Consider the following 17,998-nt stretch of genomic DNA (forward strand, 5'->3'; position numbering starts at 1 on the left):
CGGGTCAAAAAGGATCCGCGTGTTTATCCGTTTAGGGGGTGGGAAATTTCGTCGTTACCCCTTTAATTATAACTCGAATGGCATATTTTTGTAGGGATGTATTTCACCTTGATATAATATAATGAAAATCTTCTACTAACCAAAAAAAAATGGCCACGTGTAAATGTGTAATATAATATTATCAGGGACAAATTGTTTATTCCTCCATTTTTTTCACAATTTCACCCTATCATCATCTTTCTTCTTCCTCGTCCCCATCAGAGTTTGATCATCAAACTTTGATCCATGGCAGTTTCCCAATTCACCGCGTCTTAGCCTCTCCCTTTATAATTCGATTTTTCTGACAAGTCAACAAATCCCTAATCTCCTCCCATGGCGATCATAACAGGAGATCGATATCTAGAGAATCTCCAAAAGTTCCTTGAAGAGAGAGCTGATTCGCTGATTGACGCCACCGACGTTCTCAAGCTCAACCCCGCTGGCCTTCACTATGTTCATCTCCGTCTCGAATCTCTCCGTGAACTCGAGCGTATGCTCTCCGGTGCTCCCGTTGACTACCTCCGCGCCTACGTCTCCGACATTGGCGATTTCCGTGCCCTCGAACAACTCCGTCGTATTCTCCGCCTCCTCCCTTCTCTCAAGGTCGTTTCTTCTCTTCCTTCACCGGCTCGTGATCCTACGCCGCTCTCTCTTCTTCCTTTCTCTAAGGTTAAGGTCTTGGAACTCCGTGGCTGTGATTTGTCTACTTCTTCTGCTAAGGGCTTGCTCGAACTCAGGCACACCTTGGAAAAGTTGATCTGCCATAATTCCACTGTGAGTTTTCCTCTTTTTTTCTAAATGGTTTAGTGCATTTCGGCTATGGCATTGAGTGAGGTTATAGCTCTATTCTGTTCTGTGTTGCTGCTTTAGGCTGTAGACTATAGTTGGAACTATTAGTGTATATTTGGAATGGGAAAATGAACGCTGCAAGGTTTTCATGTCATTTCTTCAGAGGTTTCAGGACACAAAGGTTTATGTATGAGTTTGTTTTTTCATGTGCTTTGCTTGTCTTTTGACTCGTTTTTGGAAGTCCCTGACTAATATATTTCCGGGTATATCCTCTACTGAATAAATGTAGGATGCGTTGCGGCATGTGTTCGCTAGTAGAATCGCCGAGATTAAGGATTCACCACTGTGGAATAAGTTGGCTTTCGTTTCTTGCGCTTGTAACCGCCTTGTGCTCATGGATGAGTCATTGCAGCTTCTTCCATCTGTTGAGTCGCTTGATCTGAGTCGGAACAAGTTTGCAAAGGTGGATAATCTTCGGAGATGTTTCAAGTTGAAACACCTTGATCTCGGGTTCAATCAACTTAGAAAAATCTCTCACTTGAGTGAGGTAGGAAATTTCAGGTTTCTGCATGTCCATCTATAGATTTCATTCAATCTGAAGTTGCTTAACATTTGTGTTTTTTTTTTAGTTACTATCTCTTCAACCATTTAGCTAGTCTTGATAGTTCTAAAAATACTATGGCATAGTTTGAACAGACAGAAGATATAAGGAAATAGTATGACCCATATACCTATTTTTTGGACTATGCAGGTATCCTGTCACCTAGTTAAACTTGTTTTGAGGAATAATGCGCTGACTACATTACATGGGATTGAGAATTTGAAGTCACTTGAAGGCCTTGATGTTTCTTTCAACCTTATTTCCGACTTTTCAGAACTGGAGTTTCTCGGGAGTCTTTCATTCTTGACAGACCTGTGGTTGGAAGGAAATCCAATTTGTTGTGCTCGTTGGTATAGGGCACATGTCCTCAGCTACGTTGCTCGTCCAAATGATGTAAGTTTTGTTTTAGTTAAATACAGAAACAGCACCATTTCAATTTCTGCTTGATTCAAAATGCTTTTTCTTATCTGTGCGGATTTTTCAGTTGAAGCTAGATGGCAAACATATAGGGAATAGAGAATTTTGGAAGAGGCAGGTTGTTGTCACCCGTAGGAAAAGTCAGCCTGCCAGCTATGGGTTCTACTCGCCGGCCAGAGAGGAAGCTGATGATGAAGGAAGCTTTAATAGAAAAAAGGTAATCAGCAGAAAGTTCAGTTTTACATAATTGTAATCTGCTTGTGGCTATTGTGGCCCTTTCTCCTGCGTGACACTAAACCCTAAGCATGAACAACATAAGAATATATCCAAACCAATTCCACAGGTGTAGTACGGTATGGCTTTCTGAAAAGCGTCTTGAACATACACATCACTCGATAGGCAGCTTCTCTATGTGCTCTTCGAGAGTTTCAGTTTCTTGGTTTGTTTTTTGGTATAAATACGTATTGAAAGCTGATTAATCGTCCTCTTTTTCCCTTTCACAGAAGAAAATCTATCGGCTCGCGTCTATTGATAGTGAGGAAGAAAGCACCTACGTGAATTCTGATCAAGAGTCTGCTTCATGTGACCCCGAGACTCTAAGCAAAGAGGAGAGTATCAAGTCTGATCACGAAGCTGATGTCTTTGGTCTAATAAGTAAAGTTGAACAGTTGAAGAAAGAACGTTCTGTTCTTTGGCTTCGAGAGTTTAAGGAGTGGATAGATCATCCATCAGAGGATTTTGTGGATGTCAGAAAAAATGAGAACAGTACTGATTCAGAGGGAAATTACTACACGAAGAATACAAATGGACCAAAGCATCGTGGTGAAACATTGAGATATGCACCAGGGACTTTACCAGGTTTCCAAATTACAGATCCAAGTCAGACGCATCAAGCTTTTTTTCTCGATGGGAAGCCAGATGGAAACTTGTCAACATCGGATGCTACTCAGGATATGACAGGATCAGTTTTGCCCTCATCACCCCCTCATTATCAAAAGGATGTCTTACACCGGCGTCAGAACCTGGTCGAAGAAATCTTACAGCTATCAGCAGATTCGTATTCAGTGGCATCGTCTGATAGCACAAGCAGCTGCAGTGAAAATGAAGATTATGATTCTGAGCAATCAAATCCTGAACAGGATGCGTTGATGTATCATCTTAATGGGAATAAAGGCACAAACTTCCTTGACTCTCAACCAGAGAAGAGTAGCATCATAAAGACTTGGAGGATAGATGATACATTCAAAGAAAAGACCACTAAAATTCTTTCGAAACTGCATAGAAGTGAGCTTGCTTCTGGTGTTAATCAGATTTACCATTGGTTTGACAAACGGAAAAGCAAGAGGAAGCATAGAAAAAGAGATCTTTCCTTACTGGAGGAAAATAGTGTCATAAATAATGGAGAAACAACTCATAGAAGTGATGCAGATATCAGCGATTCTAGTGAAGATGGATATATTTCTGATCATTTTCAAGAAGGTTCCTTGACTACGGGTTGTAACAGTAAGAGAAGTACTAGAGTTTTGAGAACTGAAAAATCACTTGAAGTAATAGGTGGTCTAGTGGAGGAATATTTTACAACAACACAACCAGATTCCAGCATTGATGAGACTTGTAGGATATTCGTTACGTGTGATTGTATACTACCACAAGAATCTACCTGCAAGCAACAGTAAGTTTTGTTCTCTCTATAATTGTGGTTTCAGGTGAAAGAAAGTAATCTGAGTCACTTCTATAGTTAAAAGACATGATATTTTGAAAGAGACATATTGAGTAAAAAAAGAAGTCACTCAGGTCGCATAGATCTGCTTCTTTAGACTTGATAGGCTTTTGTGATATTCAATTTGACAATGGAAAACTAGTCGATGGAATTAGATGGAGATGTTTTGGGTTCCCTTGCTATTGACATGTATGAATCATTTGTTCTTTAGTTTTATTATACAACTACAAATTAGTCATGAATTTACAAGAGTGGCAGCTCTTCTTTTCCCCCTGACAATACTCTGTAAATGCAGGGAAGTGGTGTTGCTGCTGAGTAGCCAAGAAAAACTGTATGTGCTGCTCGTGGGTGTCTCTACTGCTGATTCACAAAGTTAGACTGCTCTTCCCTATCTTCCGCTTTTATTCTTTTCCGAATGTGTTATGCTCTGTTGATATTGACTTACTTTTCGTTGAATCCTCGTGCCTGCAGAGAGCAACTTAAGTTTATTGTGTTCGCATACTATCGATGATATACAAGACGTCTCAGTTGGTCTAGGACTTCAGGTTGTGAGGTTAGTTTTTAATGGCTCTGCTTTTAAACTTAATTATGTGCCCATTTCCCTAACCTCTCACTTTCCTTTTGGTTTAGGCTTCGCTTTAGGGAGGATGCGGAGTATATTTTCATAACAGCGAGCATTGAGAAAACAACAGTTTTACTCAATATCATAAAATTCTTGGATTCTCAAGTTACAGATTCAAAATGTTCTTTGGGAAGGTGAACCATCATCATCTTTTTCTTCAGCTGTTTTACTATTCTTCTTCTGTCTTCTGATTTGACATGTATTGAAACTTAAATGGCAGTTTGGAGAATGTTCAAGTGGAATTGTTTGAGAAAGATATATGTAGGGGTTTGAAGCCAAGTATATTCCAGTATAATGTTCTCCATTTTCATGGCAGCACTCTTGGAGGTACAAGCTCTCTCTCTCTCTCTTTTTCATAACATTGACTGCTGAGTGAGAAATGGTTCACCTCAAATGTCCACTATACATGCCATTTGACCCTAAAACCGTAAGTGAAGTAAGATCGCTAAGTGTATAACCCGATGATTTTTCCTAGATAGTCGTTCGACCAGATCAAGATCAATAGCTCATGATTTGATATGTAGTGTGTAAACTCACATTCACAACATTAGATTTATCATTTGAGCTGAAGTCTCTGATCTACATGGACCCTGCAAATCTCAGGTTTTTGGCTAGTCAGTGCTACTCTACTCAAAGAAATTATTTAATACTCAATGTGATGTCCTAGTCTAATATATGCAGATTAGACGCAGTTCATGATACTCTAGCGAATTGAGCATGTTTTATTTCTCTTAATAGGGTTTTACTAGCTTACAAGTCATATATATCGAGCTGTATCAGCACTGACCATATACTATAGTATTAATCAATTATCCTTCAACAGAAGTGACGTGGCTTCCACGGTCGCTCTTTGTGGCGGGTGGACATCTCTTCATATGCAATGAAGACTTCAGGCAGCTGAGTTCTCTGCTGACAGATGCTTCTTCTGCTCCGTATTTCTCACTTGACTCAACCTGCTCCATCTCCGACATATTTGAGATGGTAACAATGTTTATTCTTTCCCTTTGCTCTCAATTATGTCAAATTTTCTTCTGTTCTTCATGTGCAGTCTGTGTATTATCCAGGTTATTGAATCACGAGGAAGCCCATGCTTATTACTGAAGATCAAGCAGAAGAATTCCACATTTCAAACCAGACAAAGAAAGACTGTAAATTCAGTAACATGGAAGCTCAAATTACTCAGCACTGAGTGTGTACTTAAATTTGTGGCTCTAGTCAATGGACTTCACCCAGATTCGTCAGAATCCCCGTTGCTCGTAAGGCATTTGGGTGAGAGATAAGTCGTGAATGTTTATAACTTGATGTATTTGTTCATAACTTCATATTCATTTGATTCAATTTGTTCATGAGTTTTGATTCATCTTGTATAAAGCCCTTTAGGGTCCAGTCACCTGTGATGTGTTCAAAATATTCTTCGATTTGTATATTTTTAAGTGAGTGTGTATCATTCATACAACAAATGGACCAAAGCAAGAAGAAAGAAAACAGAAAAAATATCTGGAATTCTTTCTTACTATGAAAGCCTGTGCTGTTTTTATTTTACAAACTTTTGCAAGTGATGGAACACAAAGGAGAGAACCTACTCAACTTTGGTCTTCTCTTCATCAACCTGTGCCATCAATGCCTCTAACTCTGCCTCGGATAAGCTCTCCAGCCGTTTCTGCCCATTACCAAACCAACCACATATGTTAAGAGTGTTAATGTTGGTTAGAGTACGTAATCAAAAACCCTGATTAAGAAGAGCACAAACCTGCATGACTTGAGACTCGTAGTCACGAAGTTGCTGGGCATAAGTCATCTCTTTGTTACCAACTCTAAAGATGTAAGTAGAAATCCAACCCAAAGTCAAACCCAGCACCAGTATCAGCTGTACTGCATTCCCTGCTTGCAGCGGATCCACTCCCACATACTGCACCATTTCATAATAACAAATGGGTAAAACAGGAAAAGGTAGATAAAGATATCAAGTAACTTAGATAATGAATTACCTCAAGTCCACTCTCTAAGCCGATACCAAGTGCAGTCACTCCAACTCCTATCAACAGAACATCCTTTCTCGTGTATCCGAAAGGTGTCTTCCACATATAACCAAATTATTACACAACAGAGTTTACGTCAGGACATAAGAAACTACTACAAGTACTACTACGATGATGATGTAAAACTGAAATTTTGAAGAGATGGAGATGAGAGACCTTGGTCTTAGTGGCAGAGTCGTCTTCAGTTTCAGTAGAGTTTGAGCTAACTCTACATCTCATTCTTTGTTTCTCTCTTTTCTGTACTAGTGATGATGACAATCCATGTCGCTCGAATCTATACAAGACTTTCTTCGCAGCTCTAAATCCTGCATCATCTCAAACAAAACACAGGATAGGTTTTAACCATCGCTTCAGCTATTAAAAAAAAATATATATATAGTTTTGTCGAAAACGATTGCGGAGATTCATCAATTATATTGTGAGAACCTGTAATTTGTTGCCCAACGGGACGAATCCGTACAGCCGCAGACAGAACCTCTTGGTTTCTGCATAGATTCGATACTCCGTACGGTAGAGAAGCCATATCTAAGTTTAAGTGTAACCCAATTAGCCTGTGGTTACATGTGAAAATCGAAACCGAGAGAGAGAGTAAAATAGCGAGACGAAGAGATTAGAGAGATGGGTGGTTGATATTTCACGCCACGCGCCCATAGTCTTTGTGTTTTTTATTCACTTTCAGTGTTACTATTTCCCAACCACGCAAAAGAAGAGAGGTGCGTGTCTTTGGCTAATTTTAATTGGACTCTTTTTGTCTTAGTTCATGTTTTAGAAGATGATGCTTAAGAAAGAACAAAGCAACTTTCACAATATAAAAAACAAAACCCGGTTCAGTTTGGTTTTATTATTGAAAATCACTCTTCTTACCGATTCAATGAACCAATCAACCCCAGCCCTTTATTCCACCCCCACATCAATCATCTAAACACCTAAACCATAACTCTTTCACTCAAGCTGAAAACTCAAACAGCATTGTGTGCTGGTACTTCTCACCAGCTTTAACCACAACAGACTGGAAATTCGTCTGGTTAATAGCGTTCGGGAACCCCTGCGTCTCAAGGCACACACCAGCATGTTTCCCGTAAACCGCATTCCCTTTCCCAACCACTCCATTCACATAGTTCCCTGTATAAAACTGCATTCCAGGCACATTGGTCCACAAGTTCAATACCCTTGAGTTAGCACCGTCACTGAGCTTCGCTGCGTGTTTCAGCCCCTCTTTCTCTTGATCAGGACAGTCCAACACGTAGTTATGATCATATCCGATACCAACTTCTCCAATAGACTCGCCTATCCGTTTTTCCTTTGTGAAGTCGAAAGGAGTTCCCTTTACAGGCAGGATCTCTCCTGTAGGAACTGTGTATTCGTCAACCGGCGTGACGTGAGACCCCAGAATCTGAATCTTGTGGTCCAGAATGTTCCCTGAGTCATGACCCGCCAAGTTCCAGTATGTATGCTGAGCTAAGCTGATGGGAGTGTCTTTGTTCTCCGCAACAGCCTCCATGTCAAGTCTCATCGTCGTGGCTGAGGTGAGTGTGTATGTAGCCGTGACAGAAACTGCACCGGGGTAACCTGTGGAAGGGGACCGTAAACATTATTTAGCTAGCTAATCAAATCACATAGATATCATAAAGAAACTAAATGAAAGAAATGAATATGTCAGGACCTTCTTCTCCATCAGCACTGTGATATTTGAAAGTGATGAAAGGTTTGTCACCGTCTTTCTTGTGCCCTGCAACTTCCCATGTCTTCTTATCGAAACCCTTGTTACCACCTATATAGTTTTAAACCCGATACTAAGTTCATGGAAAGCTATAGAAGTATACAGAGAAGAGACAGTTGTTATATACATATATATACCGTGGAGACTATTGGGAGGCTTGTTGATGGCCAAAGTGTAGTTGACTCCATTAAGACTAAATTTTCCCTCTTTGATCCGATTTGCCACACGACCAACTATGCACCCAAAGAACGGTGCAAGCCCTTTCTGTAACACAATCATATCTTATATCAAATTCATAGATAAAAACCACACAAACAAAAGTTCATTACTACTGTTACATAATTCATACTATTTCGAATTATCAACACACGTTATACCACAAGATACGTGACCATATAAAATGTCTTAACAGTATGATCCAGACACTACTCATAAGATCTGTTGTTGCTAATAACACTATCTATTCACTATGAGTTTGAATATTGAGAATCAAACACACCCTAGATCGGTTGAATCTATATGGAGATCAAACAAAGGATAATGTGAATTCGACAGAAATTACCACATAGGGATCCACCGAGTCGAATCCGAGAACAACATCAGCCAATTTCCCTTTAAATAAATAAAAAACAAACACGTAAATCAGAGGATTGAGATTTGGAGACATAACAGAGATCATCATCAGAGAAAGGAGGATGAAGAAGAGAAGGAACCGTTCTTGTCGGGAACAGACAAAGAGGTGATGGTGGCGCCGTAGTTTGAGATCTTGACCTGCATGGTGCCATTGTTGAGCTCGAAGATCTCTGGGGTGTTCTTGCTCTGTTCCGCCATTAGAGGAGGGCTCGAGGATTAAATAAATTAGGGCTTTAAGAGTTGATGGACTGAGATGTTTGTTTGAGAAACAAAACAAAGGGGAAGTGATCAGTTTGGTTTCGAGTTTATAAACCAATCCGTAATCTCGTAACTGATCAGTGTTGACGTCATCCAAAAGGACCAAAACTATATAGAAAAAAAAAAGTTATCCACTAAAAATCCAAAACTATATAAAATAAAATAAAAATATAGAGTGTTGGTATAATTATCAACAATTTTGATAAGTAAATTTTAAAATTTTTAATCTTTCAAACCAAAAAAAATTTTTATTTTAAAAACGAAATTTTTCTTTTGATTAGTGTTTGGGCAAATTTTAACCAATTCGTATGTGAACAGTTCTGCGGAATGAACGCAGAAATTTTTTTATTGATTAACACTCAAAATTACAATAAATCAATATAAGAATCCGTTGTGAGATGTTCCTTCATAAATAATATGGGTCTCCATTAGATCTAGAGCATCACCTGCCGTAGAACCAAATGGTTCTAAATTTTTTGTTAAAAACAATAAAAATAATGCAAAAAGTAAGTTTAGATACATGAGATTCTAAAAGTTTTTTTTGCTCTAATGGTAGAACCATTTGGTTCTAAAAATTTAAATTTTTGTAAATTCAACACTTGTAATACAATCAAGTGAATAACACATACAAAGTTGTGAGATGAGAGATCTCGATTATGAAACATAGCCCTTGTGTTGTGGACTCTGCATTAATGGCTCACCATACGAGATCATCAGAAGCAGTCGATAATCCCTGCAAAAAAAATCCACAGACGTCAACATTACCGATTGAGAAAACAAACACAATGCAAGAAACTGAGCCACAAGAGGAGAACACAAACAATAACCGATTGAGACATTATTAGAACAGAAACATACAAGGATCCGCCAACATGTCAGTTGAAATTTTCAAGCATTCACAGAACATTAAAGGACCGAATCAAGTTTAAAACCAACAGTCAACTTATATAAATCATAACCCCATTACACACAAACACATTGCAGGAAACTGAAACACAAACCATATCAGAGAATTCAATGTTAAAAACCATACCAGCAACGGTGAAGTGATATGCTTCTGCACAGCAAGCAAACTCATTCGTTAGTCTTTACTCCAATTGTAGTAGAACCAAGCTGCAATAAGATTCCACAAAGAACTGTGAGCTATATTTGTACAATAAGCTAAACCAACCAAAGAAACAAAAGACAATGGAGACAACATAATCAAATTCAAGACAAATTGAGACAACAAAATCAAATTCTAGAATTTACAATACAAAGAAACCAAAATCAAATTCATGACTACTAACAAAGAAATAACCTACTTGTTGATTCAAATAACACTAATTTCGCATTTATCAAAGAACTCTAATTTATCCAAGAACACTAAGAACACTAATTCATGCCTAATTTAAGAAAACCCTATTCTCGACCAAGAGATTCAATACAAGCATACAACAGTCTACACAGGAAGAAGCTAGATTCGTACCATGAGACGGATATTGGAGCATCCTTCAACGAAATCTCTCTGATTTCGAGTCTAAATCTCCGACTCGATGGAGACGGTTCAATCGGCAGTGGAGTTTAAACAATCTGGCGGTAGAGATGATGAAACCGGCAGTAGATTCTCCTCTCAATCAACTGATTCTCATATCAATCAAACAGAGGTGAACTCAGCATTGACATCGGCGAGATCGAAATCGGCGAAGGCGATGAAGAGTTAGAGAGAGTCGTTTCGGGAAAAAGAGAGAGATAACGCGGGTGAGTTTTTTTCTTTCTCTTTTGCTAAATTTTACTTCCAATAAACCACTGACACGTACCCACTTCTAAAGGGTTCCAAAACTCCAGAGATAGAACCAACTCTATCTTTTAATTGCATTTTTTGATTTAATTTTCAGGGTTTTAAACTGTAAAAGTGGATTTGGAACCCACATAGAACCACCGTTGGCGTTGGTCTTAGTCGCTTGATAGTGATTGTCAACTCTTGGTTGCTACCTCTTCGGTTATGATTATGATATACTAGATAACAACAATCTCATCAGTGACGTATACAACGATGATCTCGTGGGCTATCATAACGTCATCGATGATGATCGTTGGTGATAGTGATCTTGCTCTTGTTCGGCAAGGAAGTTAGCTTTAAAGCTCTTGGAGTCTTCTCCGGTCCTTAGTTCCCGTTTCTCCTTCTCTTAATTTATAGTCATCATCAAACCCTAATTCTAATTAGATTGGGTTTAGTATAGTCGGTTTAGGCTTAACCGGAGTTAACCGAGAATGAATTTCTTTTTTCGCAACAATTAGTATAATTTATTAAGCAAACGAGGTGAAGGGTTATTACCTTTGTTTTACTCAAAGAAGGGTATTTCTCAGCTTTAAAAAAAAAAAAAAAAAAACAAAAGAAATCCAAAATTTACCAACTTTTTTTGGTAAAAGATCCAAAAAGTTATCAACTAAAATCCAAAACTATAGAGAGAAAACAAAATTTGATATAGTCAACAATTTTACTAAATATATTTCTTTTAAATGAAAGTTTCTTTTCATTCAAGTTATTAAACAAAAGATTGATAAGTGGGATTATATATTTTTGACGAGAAAAAGGAAGGGAAATATACATTATCATAAACAGGGTCTTCGCGTGAATTTAGATATTAGCTCAACCTTTTTCAGGTATCCTATGAAAAAAACGATGCAACCTATAAAAAGCTTACTTTGTACTGTAATTTTCTTTTCGCAAATTTCAATATGCTCTCAAGTCTCAACTACCATGTTACCAGCTTTTACCATAAGGTTAACAAAAAAAACTGTTCCCATAAAAGATTCCGATATTCCCCATTACAAGAAACCACTAAATCAAAATTTATTATTCAAAAAATTATCAAAAGCCTCAGGCCATCGAGAGAAATAGTGTAAACAGATGACAAGGAGGTCTTTTAAGCTAAATAAAAGAAGCACAATCATTTCAAAAAGCAAATCAATTGCCACTTTCCTCTTCCTCACCTATATGTTTTAAAAATCCGTGCCTAGCACTGATTACATCCCACAAAATCGCTAGGCCTACCATTTAATTTCCAGCTAGCATCGATTATTCAATTATACATGTCTTATTTAATTATAACTAGTCTAATCCGATTATTTCCAGCTTAATTTTATATATAATGATTATTTTTAAAACCAAATATAAATCAAATATGTATTTTTTTGTTATTTAGACATTTAAATTAAGATTTTATGATGTTTTACAATAATTTATGTACAAATTTTTAATGAAAATCATAAATTTTCTTTTAAGATTACGTTGTTATGTGTTTACCATAATTTTAAAAACAATACTATAGTTTTATGTTTTATTTGATATTTTTATTTTAACATAAACATAATTATACATATATTTAATACTATATATTTTTATTTTATAAGTAATTTAATAAAATAACCCTAAAATTAATCCCCGATTAATCCTCGTTTAATCTTCGATTTTCTCGCTAGGCGTTAGGTCTACCCCGACCATCCGACTAGCACCTAGCTTAGCGATTTCTAAACGAGGACCAATATGTCTATCTATCTATCAATCATCCCCAACCAAAACCAAAAAACACTTTCCTCTTTCTCTCATTTCGAACTCCCCCAATCCGACGCCGTTCTAAAGTTCAGTGATACACAATAACACAAATACACAATCTCCAACATCTGCCAATCCGTTTGAGACCAGCGATTACAGAGGAGATGCAAGATCCACGCAATCATGTTCCATCTTCTCCGACGATCTCCTCCGTCTCTTCCTCCGATCTTGATACTGAGGTCAGTTCCTACAATCATAGATTGAGCTTCATTTACCCATAAATCTCTCTGGTTTAAAGTATCAACCTTTAACTAGAAAAGTAGTTTAAAGTTCCAAAGGTTGAGTTTTTAGAAATTCCCAGAAACTTCTCATATGTTCAGGTGAAGTCTTGATTTGGTTTTTGCTTTTTTTTTATTGGTGATGTGAGGATTTAGTCTACAGGATCCTTCTTCCATGACAGAAGCATCACACTTGGAACGCTTATGGGGTTTAGTTTCACTGCAACCATGCCGATGCCATTCAGAGCTTCTTCCCACCGCCACGTGTCACCTTCCGTAGCAATCTCACGAGCTTCCAGCTCCAATGCAAGACGCCTCCACCAGAGGAAGCGTCCTCCTTCATCGAATTCCGCTGAGCCTGAGCGGCATCGCCGCCGTAAATGGTGGCGTTTTTGCAGAGACGACGATGACGACGCCGGAATCCACCGTGGTACCGGAGATTCTAAGCGGTCGTCGCTCGGAGAGTATTTAGAGGTGGAGCGGAGGTTTGGAGACGAAGCCGTTTATAACGCAGCCGAGGCGGCGGAGCTAGAGGGTGCGGTGGCGCGGTACCAAGATCAACAGCCGGTTATGGGAGAGCGGGCATTGTTCGCCGACGGGAGGGTTCTTCCTCCGGCTTCAGCTGAGATGGTTACCGGAGAAGGTACGCCAGTGGCAACGGCACTTTGTAGATTCCCGGTTTCTTTAACCGGTATATGCAGCGGTGGCGGAGGATAAAACACGGCGGCGTTATGCGTGTGTTTGTTTTGATTTTTGATTTTTTTTTGTTGTATTTAGAATTTTTAATATTTGTAATTCAGTTTCTAGAATCGGAATCATGGTTTTGTAGAAATATGGGATGTAATGTAGTCAAGAGTAATTATTTGGGGAATAATGATTGATTAAGGAGAAATGAAGTAAGAAAAAAGCATTGAGCTGATGGCACATGCAAAGCTTTTTGTGTAAAATTGAGGTTGTAGAACCATTTAGAGATGATGGGATGGCAGTGGCAAATATTTCTCAAACTTTCATATTTACTACGAGGGTAGTATCTCACTATCTCTCATATAAGTTTCCAAACTACAAAAGTTTATTGAGTCTTCGAAATAAGCTATGGGAAGGTTTTGTTTGAGACAATAGGAGACGATCTTATAACTCACAATTTGAAAGAGCACCTCTTAAGTTATGTTGAGTCTTTTCATCATAGAAATCGTTGCTTTTTGAAGTCAAGTATTATTTTGAAGATGTCTAGTCCTATAATGTTTCATGAATTTTGGTATAAGGAAGCTGATGACATGTTGTATGGCCCTCGTGTTGGGGATATATGATGAATAATGTCGATGTGATTTTTGCCTATGTAAATTGTGGGGTGAGAGCTCTTTCATTTGTCTGGCGGCTGACCCATCAATGAATTTGAGGGAATGTTCAAAGTTTTTGTTGTATTTACAATTTCCAATATTTGTAATTCAGTTTCTAGAATCGGAATCATGGTTTTGTAGAAAGGACATATGGGATGTAATGTAGTCAAGAGTAATTATTTGGGGAATTATGATCGATTAAGGAGAAATGAAGGCTTATTAGATGGCTCATGGGCCATTAGTAAGAAAAAGCATTGAGCGCTGATGGCACATGCAAAGCTTTTTGTGTAAAATTGAGGTTGTAGAACCATTTAGAGATTATGGTAATGGCACATATTTCTTGGTGTAAAAAAAACTTAACTTTCATATTTACTACAAGGGATTATCTCTCATATGAGTAATCAAACTACAAAAGATGACTGAGCCTTCGAAATAAGCTATTTATGGGAAGGTTTTGTTTGAGACGATTTTATATATCTCGCAGTTTGAAAAGATCATCTCCAACCCATTTAAGATTAATCATTAAACATAAATTTTGTATCAAACCAAAAGTCAAGAAACAACAAGAATATCCTAATGTTAACATGAAAATTTAGAAGCATACTAGAACAATGTCCTTTTTCATAGCATCAAAATCACAATGCACATTTTCAGAACAATTACAAACGCATCTTCATATTTGCATTCAATTTTATTAAGATTCTAACTATATATGTATGCACAAAATTCATATCTATTGCCAAATTTTTTATGCATATAAAGTTGTGGTTCATGTTTAAAAAAATACACTCTAGTGCAACACAAAAGAACAAAGTCATAATAATCTCAGTCAACGTGGTTAGTGATATAATTTAACTTGGATTAATCACAAGGCTATGACAATTGATTATAATTTTATATGCTCAATCAAGGTGAAAATGCATAGGACAAACAAGATGAAATGTCATGAAATCATTGGAAAATTATCCAAACAACATCCAAATAAACAAATAACATCCAAATCAAAATCGTTTATCATTCACATGTATGTTTATTGTAGGATTGAATTATCAACTTCTTCGCAAATCAATCTCATCTCGGATATATAGTGTGCTAATGTTGTTTCCTGATATGTGAACTGGTCGCGAACCACCCACCTCCGTAAAACCCAATTTAGACCACCACCTTCTTCGTCTCCCTAGTTAAATTCCATTACGTTAGTTTGGCCAAAGCGTACATCAAACTTGTAAAGATGCGCAGGCAGACCCGATTCAAAAGTTTTGCAGACCTAGTACTATTTTATAAAAAAAAATTGAAATATATATACTATTATAAAATAAAAAATTAAAATTCCGGATCTCTTCTAGATATTTTGTAGAGAGTTGTGAGATAATAATGTTCTACAATTAATATAGATATTTAGAAGATTTATTTCATAATTAAATTTTTTATTCTCCTATCATCTTTGTTTGAATTTAATTTTTATTTGTTGTGAATCATCACATAATACCTAAAGTTAATAAAAATGTATCTTTTCTGTATATATTATTATTTGAATATTTTTAAACAGACATATATTACTATATTAATAGAAAAGTGTGTGTTCAACATACATGTATAGTAAATTTACCATATATAGTAAAGTTTAGATTTTTAAGAAGTTTAATATATTTAACTGATTTTACTAAACTTAATAAAAAGTTTAAAATTATAAATATTTAAAAATATTAAGAATTTTAAATAACACAGACGAGTTATATTGAATGAAGAGTTGTATATATATATATATATATATATATATGACGGGACATTTTTGAATCAAAAATATTAAAAATATATATCATTAATCTGATACTTCAATACGGGTTAATTTTTCTTTTTATTATTTTTAACAACACCAATGTATGTCAAACTTAAATAAGACTGTGTTAAACAAATATAGTTTCACGGTATATCGCAAGTTTAATTCCAGTTTTAGTAGGACTGTTTAATTTAATCGTATATAGTAAATTTTAAACTTTTAAGAAGTGTAAAATATTATATTGATATAATATTATATTGATATATCTTAACTTAATAAAAAAAATAAAATTATGAATATCTAAACATATTAAATTTTCAAAATAACACAAACGGTTTATATTGTAGGATGAGTTATATGACATGACAAGGTTGAATTGATAATACTAAAAAAAATATTATTAATATGATACTTCAATATGGGTTAAATCCTATTAATTTCGTATGGTACATTGGTTATGGTTCTTGGTCTGTTTGATACATAAATATATATTGACTGCAAATTTTTGAAATGACAATTTTTTTTTTGAATTTTGGGAGTTTAAATGATGGAATAGCCAAAAAAATTGATGTGCACAAGAAGAAAAAAACTAAAAAAATTGAAAGAAAAACAAATCATAGTTTAGTATAATTAGGGGCGAATTCTTATAATTTGAAGTTGGAACACATCATCTATAACTATTTTTTTACTTGATTAGAGCTTTTATTTTGACATGCTTAATTTTTTAAAAGAAAATTTGGGGAATGTTTGGAATACTAAACTTGAGTGAAATTATAGGAAAAATGTTTGGTATGTCATATGTTTGTCTATTATATTTTATATTATTGAATCTATACTATTAATTAGGAAGCACACTTAGGGATAAAAAAAAACAATAAAACAAGTATGCCATACAATGCCCTCACGTCCAAAAATCAGAAGAAGAAGGAAAAAACTAAATCGAGGGCAAAATGGTAACATTATTCGGATCGTGGAGGATTATCAGAGTTTCCAATCAATGGCTTCTGTAAGTAATTTGAAAGGATAATTAGGGAGAAAGAATATTCAAATTAATCATAAATAAATTGTGTATTATCAATATTAAGTACTTGCCATATCAAATATTTTCGACATTTAAACTCCAATAACCAAATCAAAAATATTATACTCTGAAACTTACTCATTTCCAAAAACTAACAATTTCGGACTCTATCATCTCCACAATCAACATTCAAAACTTTTTAAAAATATAGTAATGAAATCCCTAAACATCCTCTATAATAACATATCAAACGAAAACAAATTACAAAACATTAACTGAAAATCTTTAGTTGATTACATAGAATATTCGACTAATTAATCTTAACACAAACGATGATCTATTTTATTCCTATCATCGCAAGAAATCAGCTCCATTACTACTATATAACCAAAGAAGATGGCATACACAACCAAACACATCAAACCTAAAGTAACAAACCAGAAAGTCACCTTAATAGTATAGATGGCCGCCAATGATAGTATCACTCAATATCTAGCAATGATGCATTCTTCAGAGTGTGATACCCAACATGGTGAGTTGAAGCGCATACCTAAAAATCATAACCAACAAGCATGGTGAGATGAGTCTATAAAGTGATTATTGTTTTTAAAACATCATATTCATATACTCACAAAGTCACAAATCTTATTACAGGTACAATCATAGCATGTCTCGCGGGTTAAATATCATTATTTGTAAAACTTTCTAATAACTCATCAATACTTGAAAGCAAACAGAAGCATGATTTCTATCTTCAGTTCCCCACGAAGCAAATCAAAGGAGTCGTTGAGATGATTGAGGTAAAGTTTTTTTTTAAAACCATGATAATCTTAAATCAAACATCAACTGAATTTTTCTAATGTATTTCCTGTTTATTGGAATATTTCAATGTATCTAACTATTTCATTGCTAAACATGTATTTATCTGCATTTTATTTAGCATAAAAGTTACAACAACTTATTACTAACCTTTATAACAAAACGAAAACAGATTTTACATGGAATCAAAGAAAAAACACAAAGAGGGCAACACAACAATCAAAGAAGGCAAAGAACAAGAATCACATTTGAAACTCCTATTCCTTTTCTGAAAGGTTCAACATGGGGTGAAGATTTAAGGACTTACAAAGATTTGTCTAAAAGACATACAATGAAGCATGTTTAGAAGTCTGTTAGACGAATGATATGGTACTTCTTTAAAAACAA

The 17,998-nt window shown here is 35.9% G+C and overlaps 4 protein-coding genes and 1 long non-coding RNA gene across 11 annotated transcripts; 2 read left to right on the top strand and 3 right to left on the bottom strand.

Moving 5' to 3' along the window:
- Window positions 1-92: 92 nt before the first annotated feature.
- LOC104765646 (uncharacterized) lies at window positions 93-5,648 on the top strand. Of its 5 annotated transcripts, none has more exons than XM_010489399.3 (12): window positions 99-813; window positions 910-1,015; window positions 1,118-1,375; window positions 1,580-1,822; window positions 1,914-2,063; window positions 2,350-3,518; window positions 3,862-3,938; window positions 4,038-4,119; window positions 4,197-4,322; window positions 4,409-4,515; window positions 5,012-5,169; window positions 5,253-5,648. In XM_010489399.3, the coding sequence occupies exons 2-12, from the start codon at window positions 977-979 to the stop codon at window positions 5,466-5,468; spliced, it is 2,625 nt and encodes an 874-aa protein (XP_010487701.1). In that variant the 5' UTR covers window positions 99-813; window positions 910-976; the 3' UTR covers window positions 5,469-5,648. The 5 variants fall into 5 exon arrangements, 3 of the variants coding, with proteins under 3 accessions (XP_010487700.2, XP_010487701.1, XP_010487702.1); XM_010489400.3 differs by having other exon boundaries at window positions 150-813; window positions 910-1,009; XR_015590751.1 differs by having other exon boundaries at window positions 207-813; window positions 910-1,009; window positions 4,038-4,111.
- Window positions 5,588-6,928, bottom strand: LOC104765644 (uncharacterized). Its single transcript, XM_010489397.2, has 5 exons — window positions 6,654-6,928; window positions 6,384-6,532; window positions 6,177-6,263; window positions 5,939-6,097; window positions 5,588-5,848 (listed from the first exon to the last, which is right to left on the bottom strand). Exons 1-5 carry the CDS (start codon window positions 6,748-6,750, stop codon window positions 5,768-5,770), a joined length of 573 nt encoding a protein of 190 aa, XP_010487699.1. The 5' UTR covers window positions 6,751-6,928; the 3' UTR covers window positions 5,588-5,767.
- Window positions 6,929-7,006: 78 nt separating this feature from the next.
- LOC104765647 (uncharacterized) lies at window positions 7,007-8,923 on the bottom strand. Its single transcript, XM_010489401.3, has 5 exons — window positions 8,661-8,923; window positions 8,510-8,559; window positions 8,085-8,211; window positions 7,891-7,998; window positions 7,007-7,796 (listed from the first exon to the last, which is right to left on the bottom strand). The coding sequence occupies exons 1-5, from the start codon at window positions 8,776-8,778 to the stop codon at window positions 7,174-7,176; spliced, it is 1,026 nt and encodes a 341-aa protein (XP_010487703.2). The 5' UTR covers window positions 8,779-8,923; the 3' UTR covers window positions 7,007-7,173.
- Window positions 8,924-9,145: 222 nt separating this feature from the next.
- Window positions 9,146-10,984, bottom strand: LOC104765648 (uncharacterized). The gene is made up of 3 exons (XR_763906.3): window positions 10,307-10,984; window positions 9,872-9,951; window positions 9,146-9,571 (listed from the first exon to the last, which is right to left on the bottom strand). It is a non-coding gene; the product is annotated as an uncharacterized LOC104765648 (long non-coding RNA).
- A 1,362-nt stretch (window positions 10,985-12,346) lies between these two features.
- LOC104765649 (uncharacterized protein At3g17950-like) lies at window positions 12,347-13,546 on the top strand. Of its 3 annotated transcripts, none has more exons than XM_010489403.3 (2): window positions 12,347-12,615; window positions 12,811-13,546. In XM_010489403.3, the coding sequence occupies exons 1-2, from the start codon at window positions 12,541-12,543 to the stop codon at window positions 13,369-13,371; spliced, it is 636 nt and encodes a 211-aa protein (XP_010487705.2). In that variant the 5' UTR covers window positions 12,347-12,540; the 3' UTR covers window positions 13,372-13,546. The 3 variants fall into 3 exon arrangements, with proteins under 3 accessions (XP_010487705.2, XP_087358034.1, XP_010487706.2); XM_087501908.1 differs by having other exon boundaries at window positions 12,370-12,615; window positions 12,804-13,546; XM_010489404.2 differs by having other exon boundaries at window positions 12,380-12,615; window positions 12,818-13,546.
- Window positions 13,547-17,998: the final 4,452 nt, after the last annotated feature.

The sequence above is a fragment of the Camelina sativa genome, chromosome 19 (assembly GCF_030686135.1).
Source record: "Camelina sativa cultivar CO46 ecotype springtype chromosome 19, ASM3068613v1".
Taxonomy (NCBI): Eukaryota; Viridiplantae; Streptophyta; class Magnoliopsida; order Brassicales; family Brassicaceae; genus Camelina; species Camelina sativa.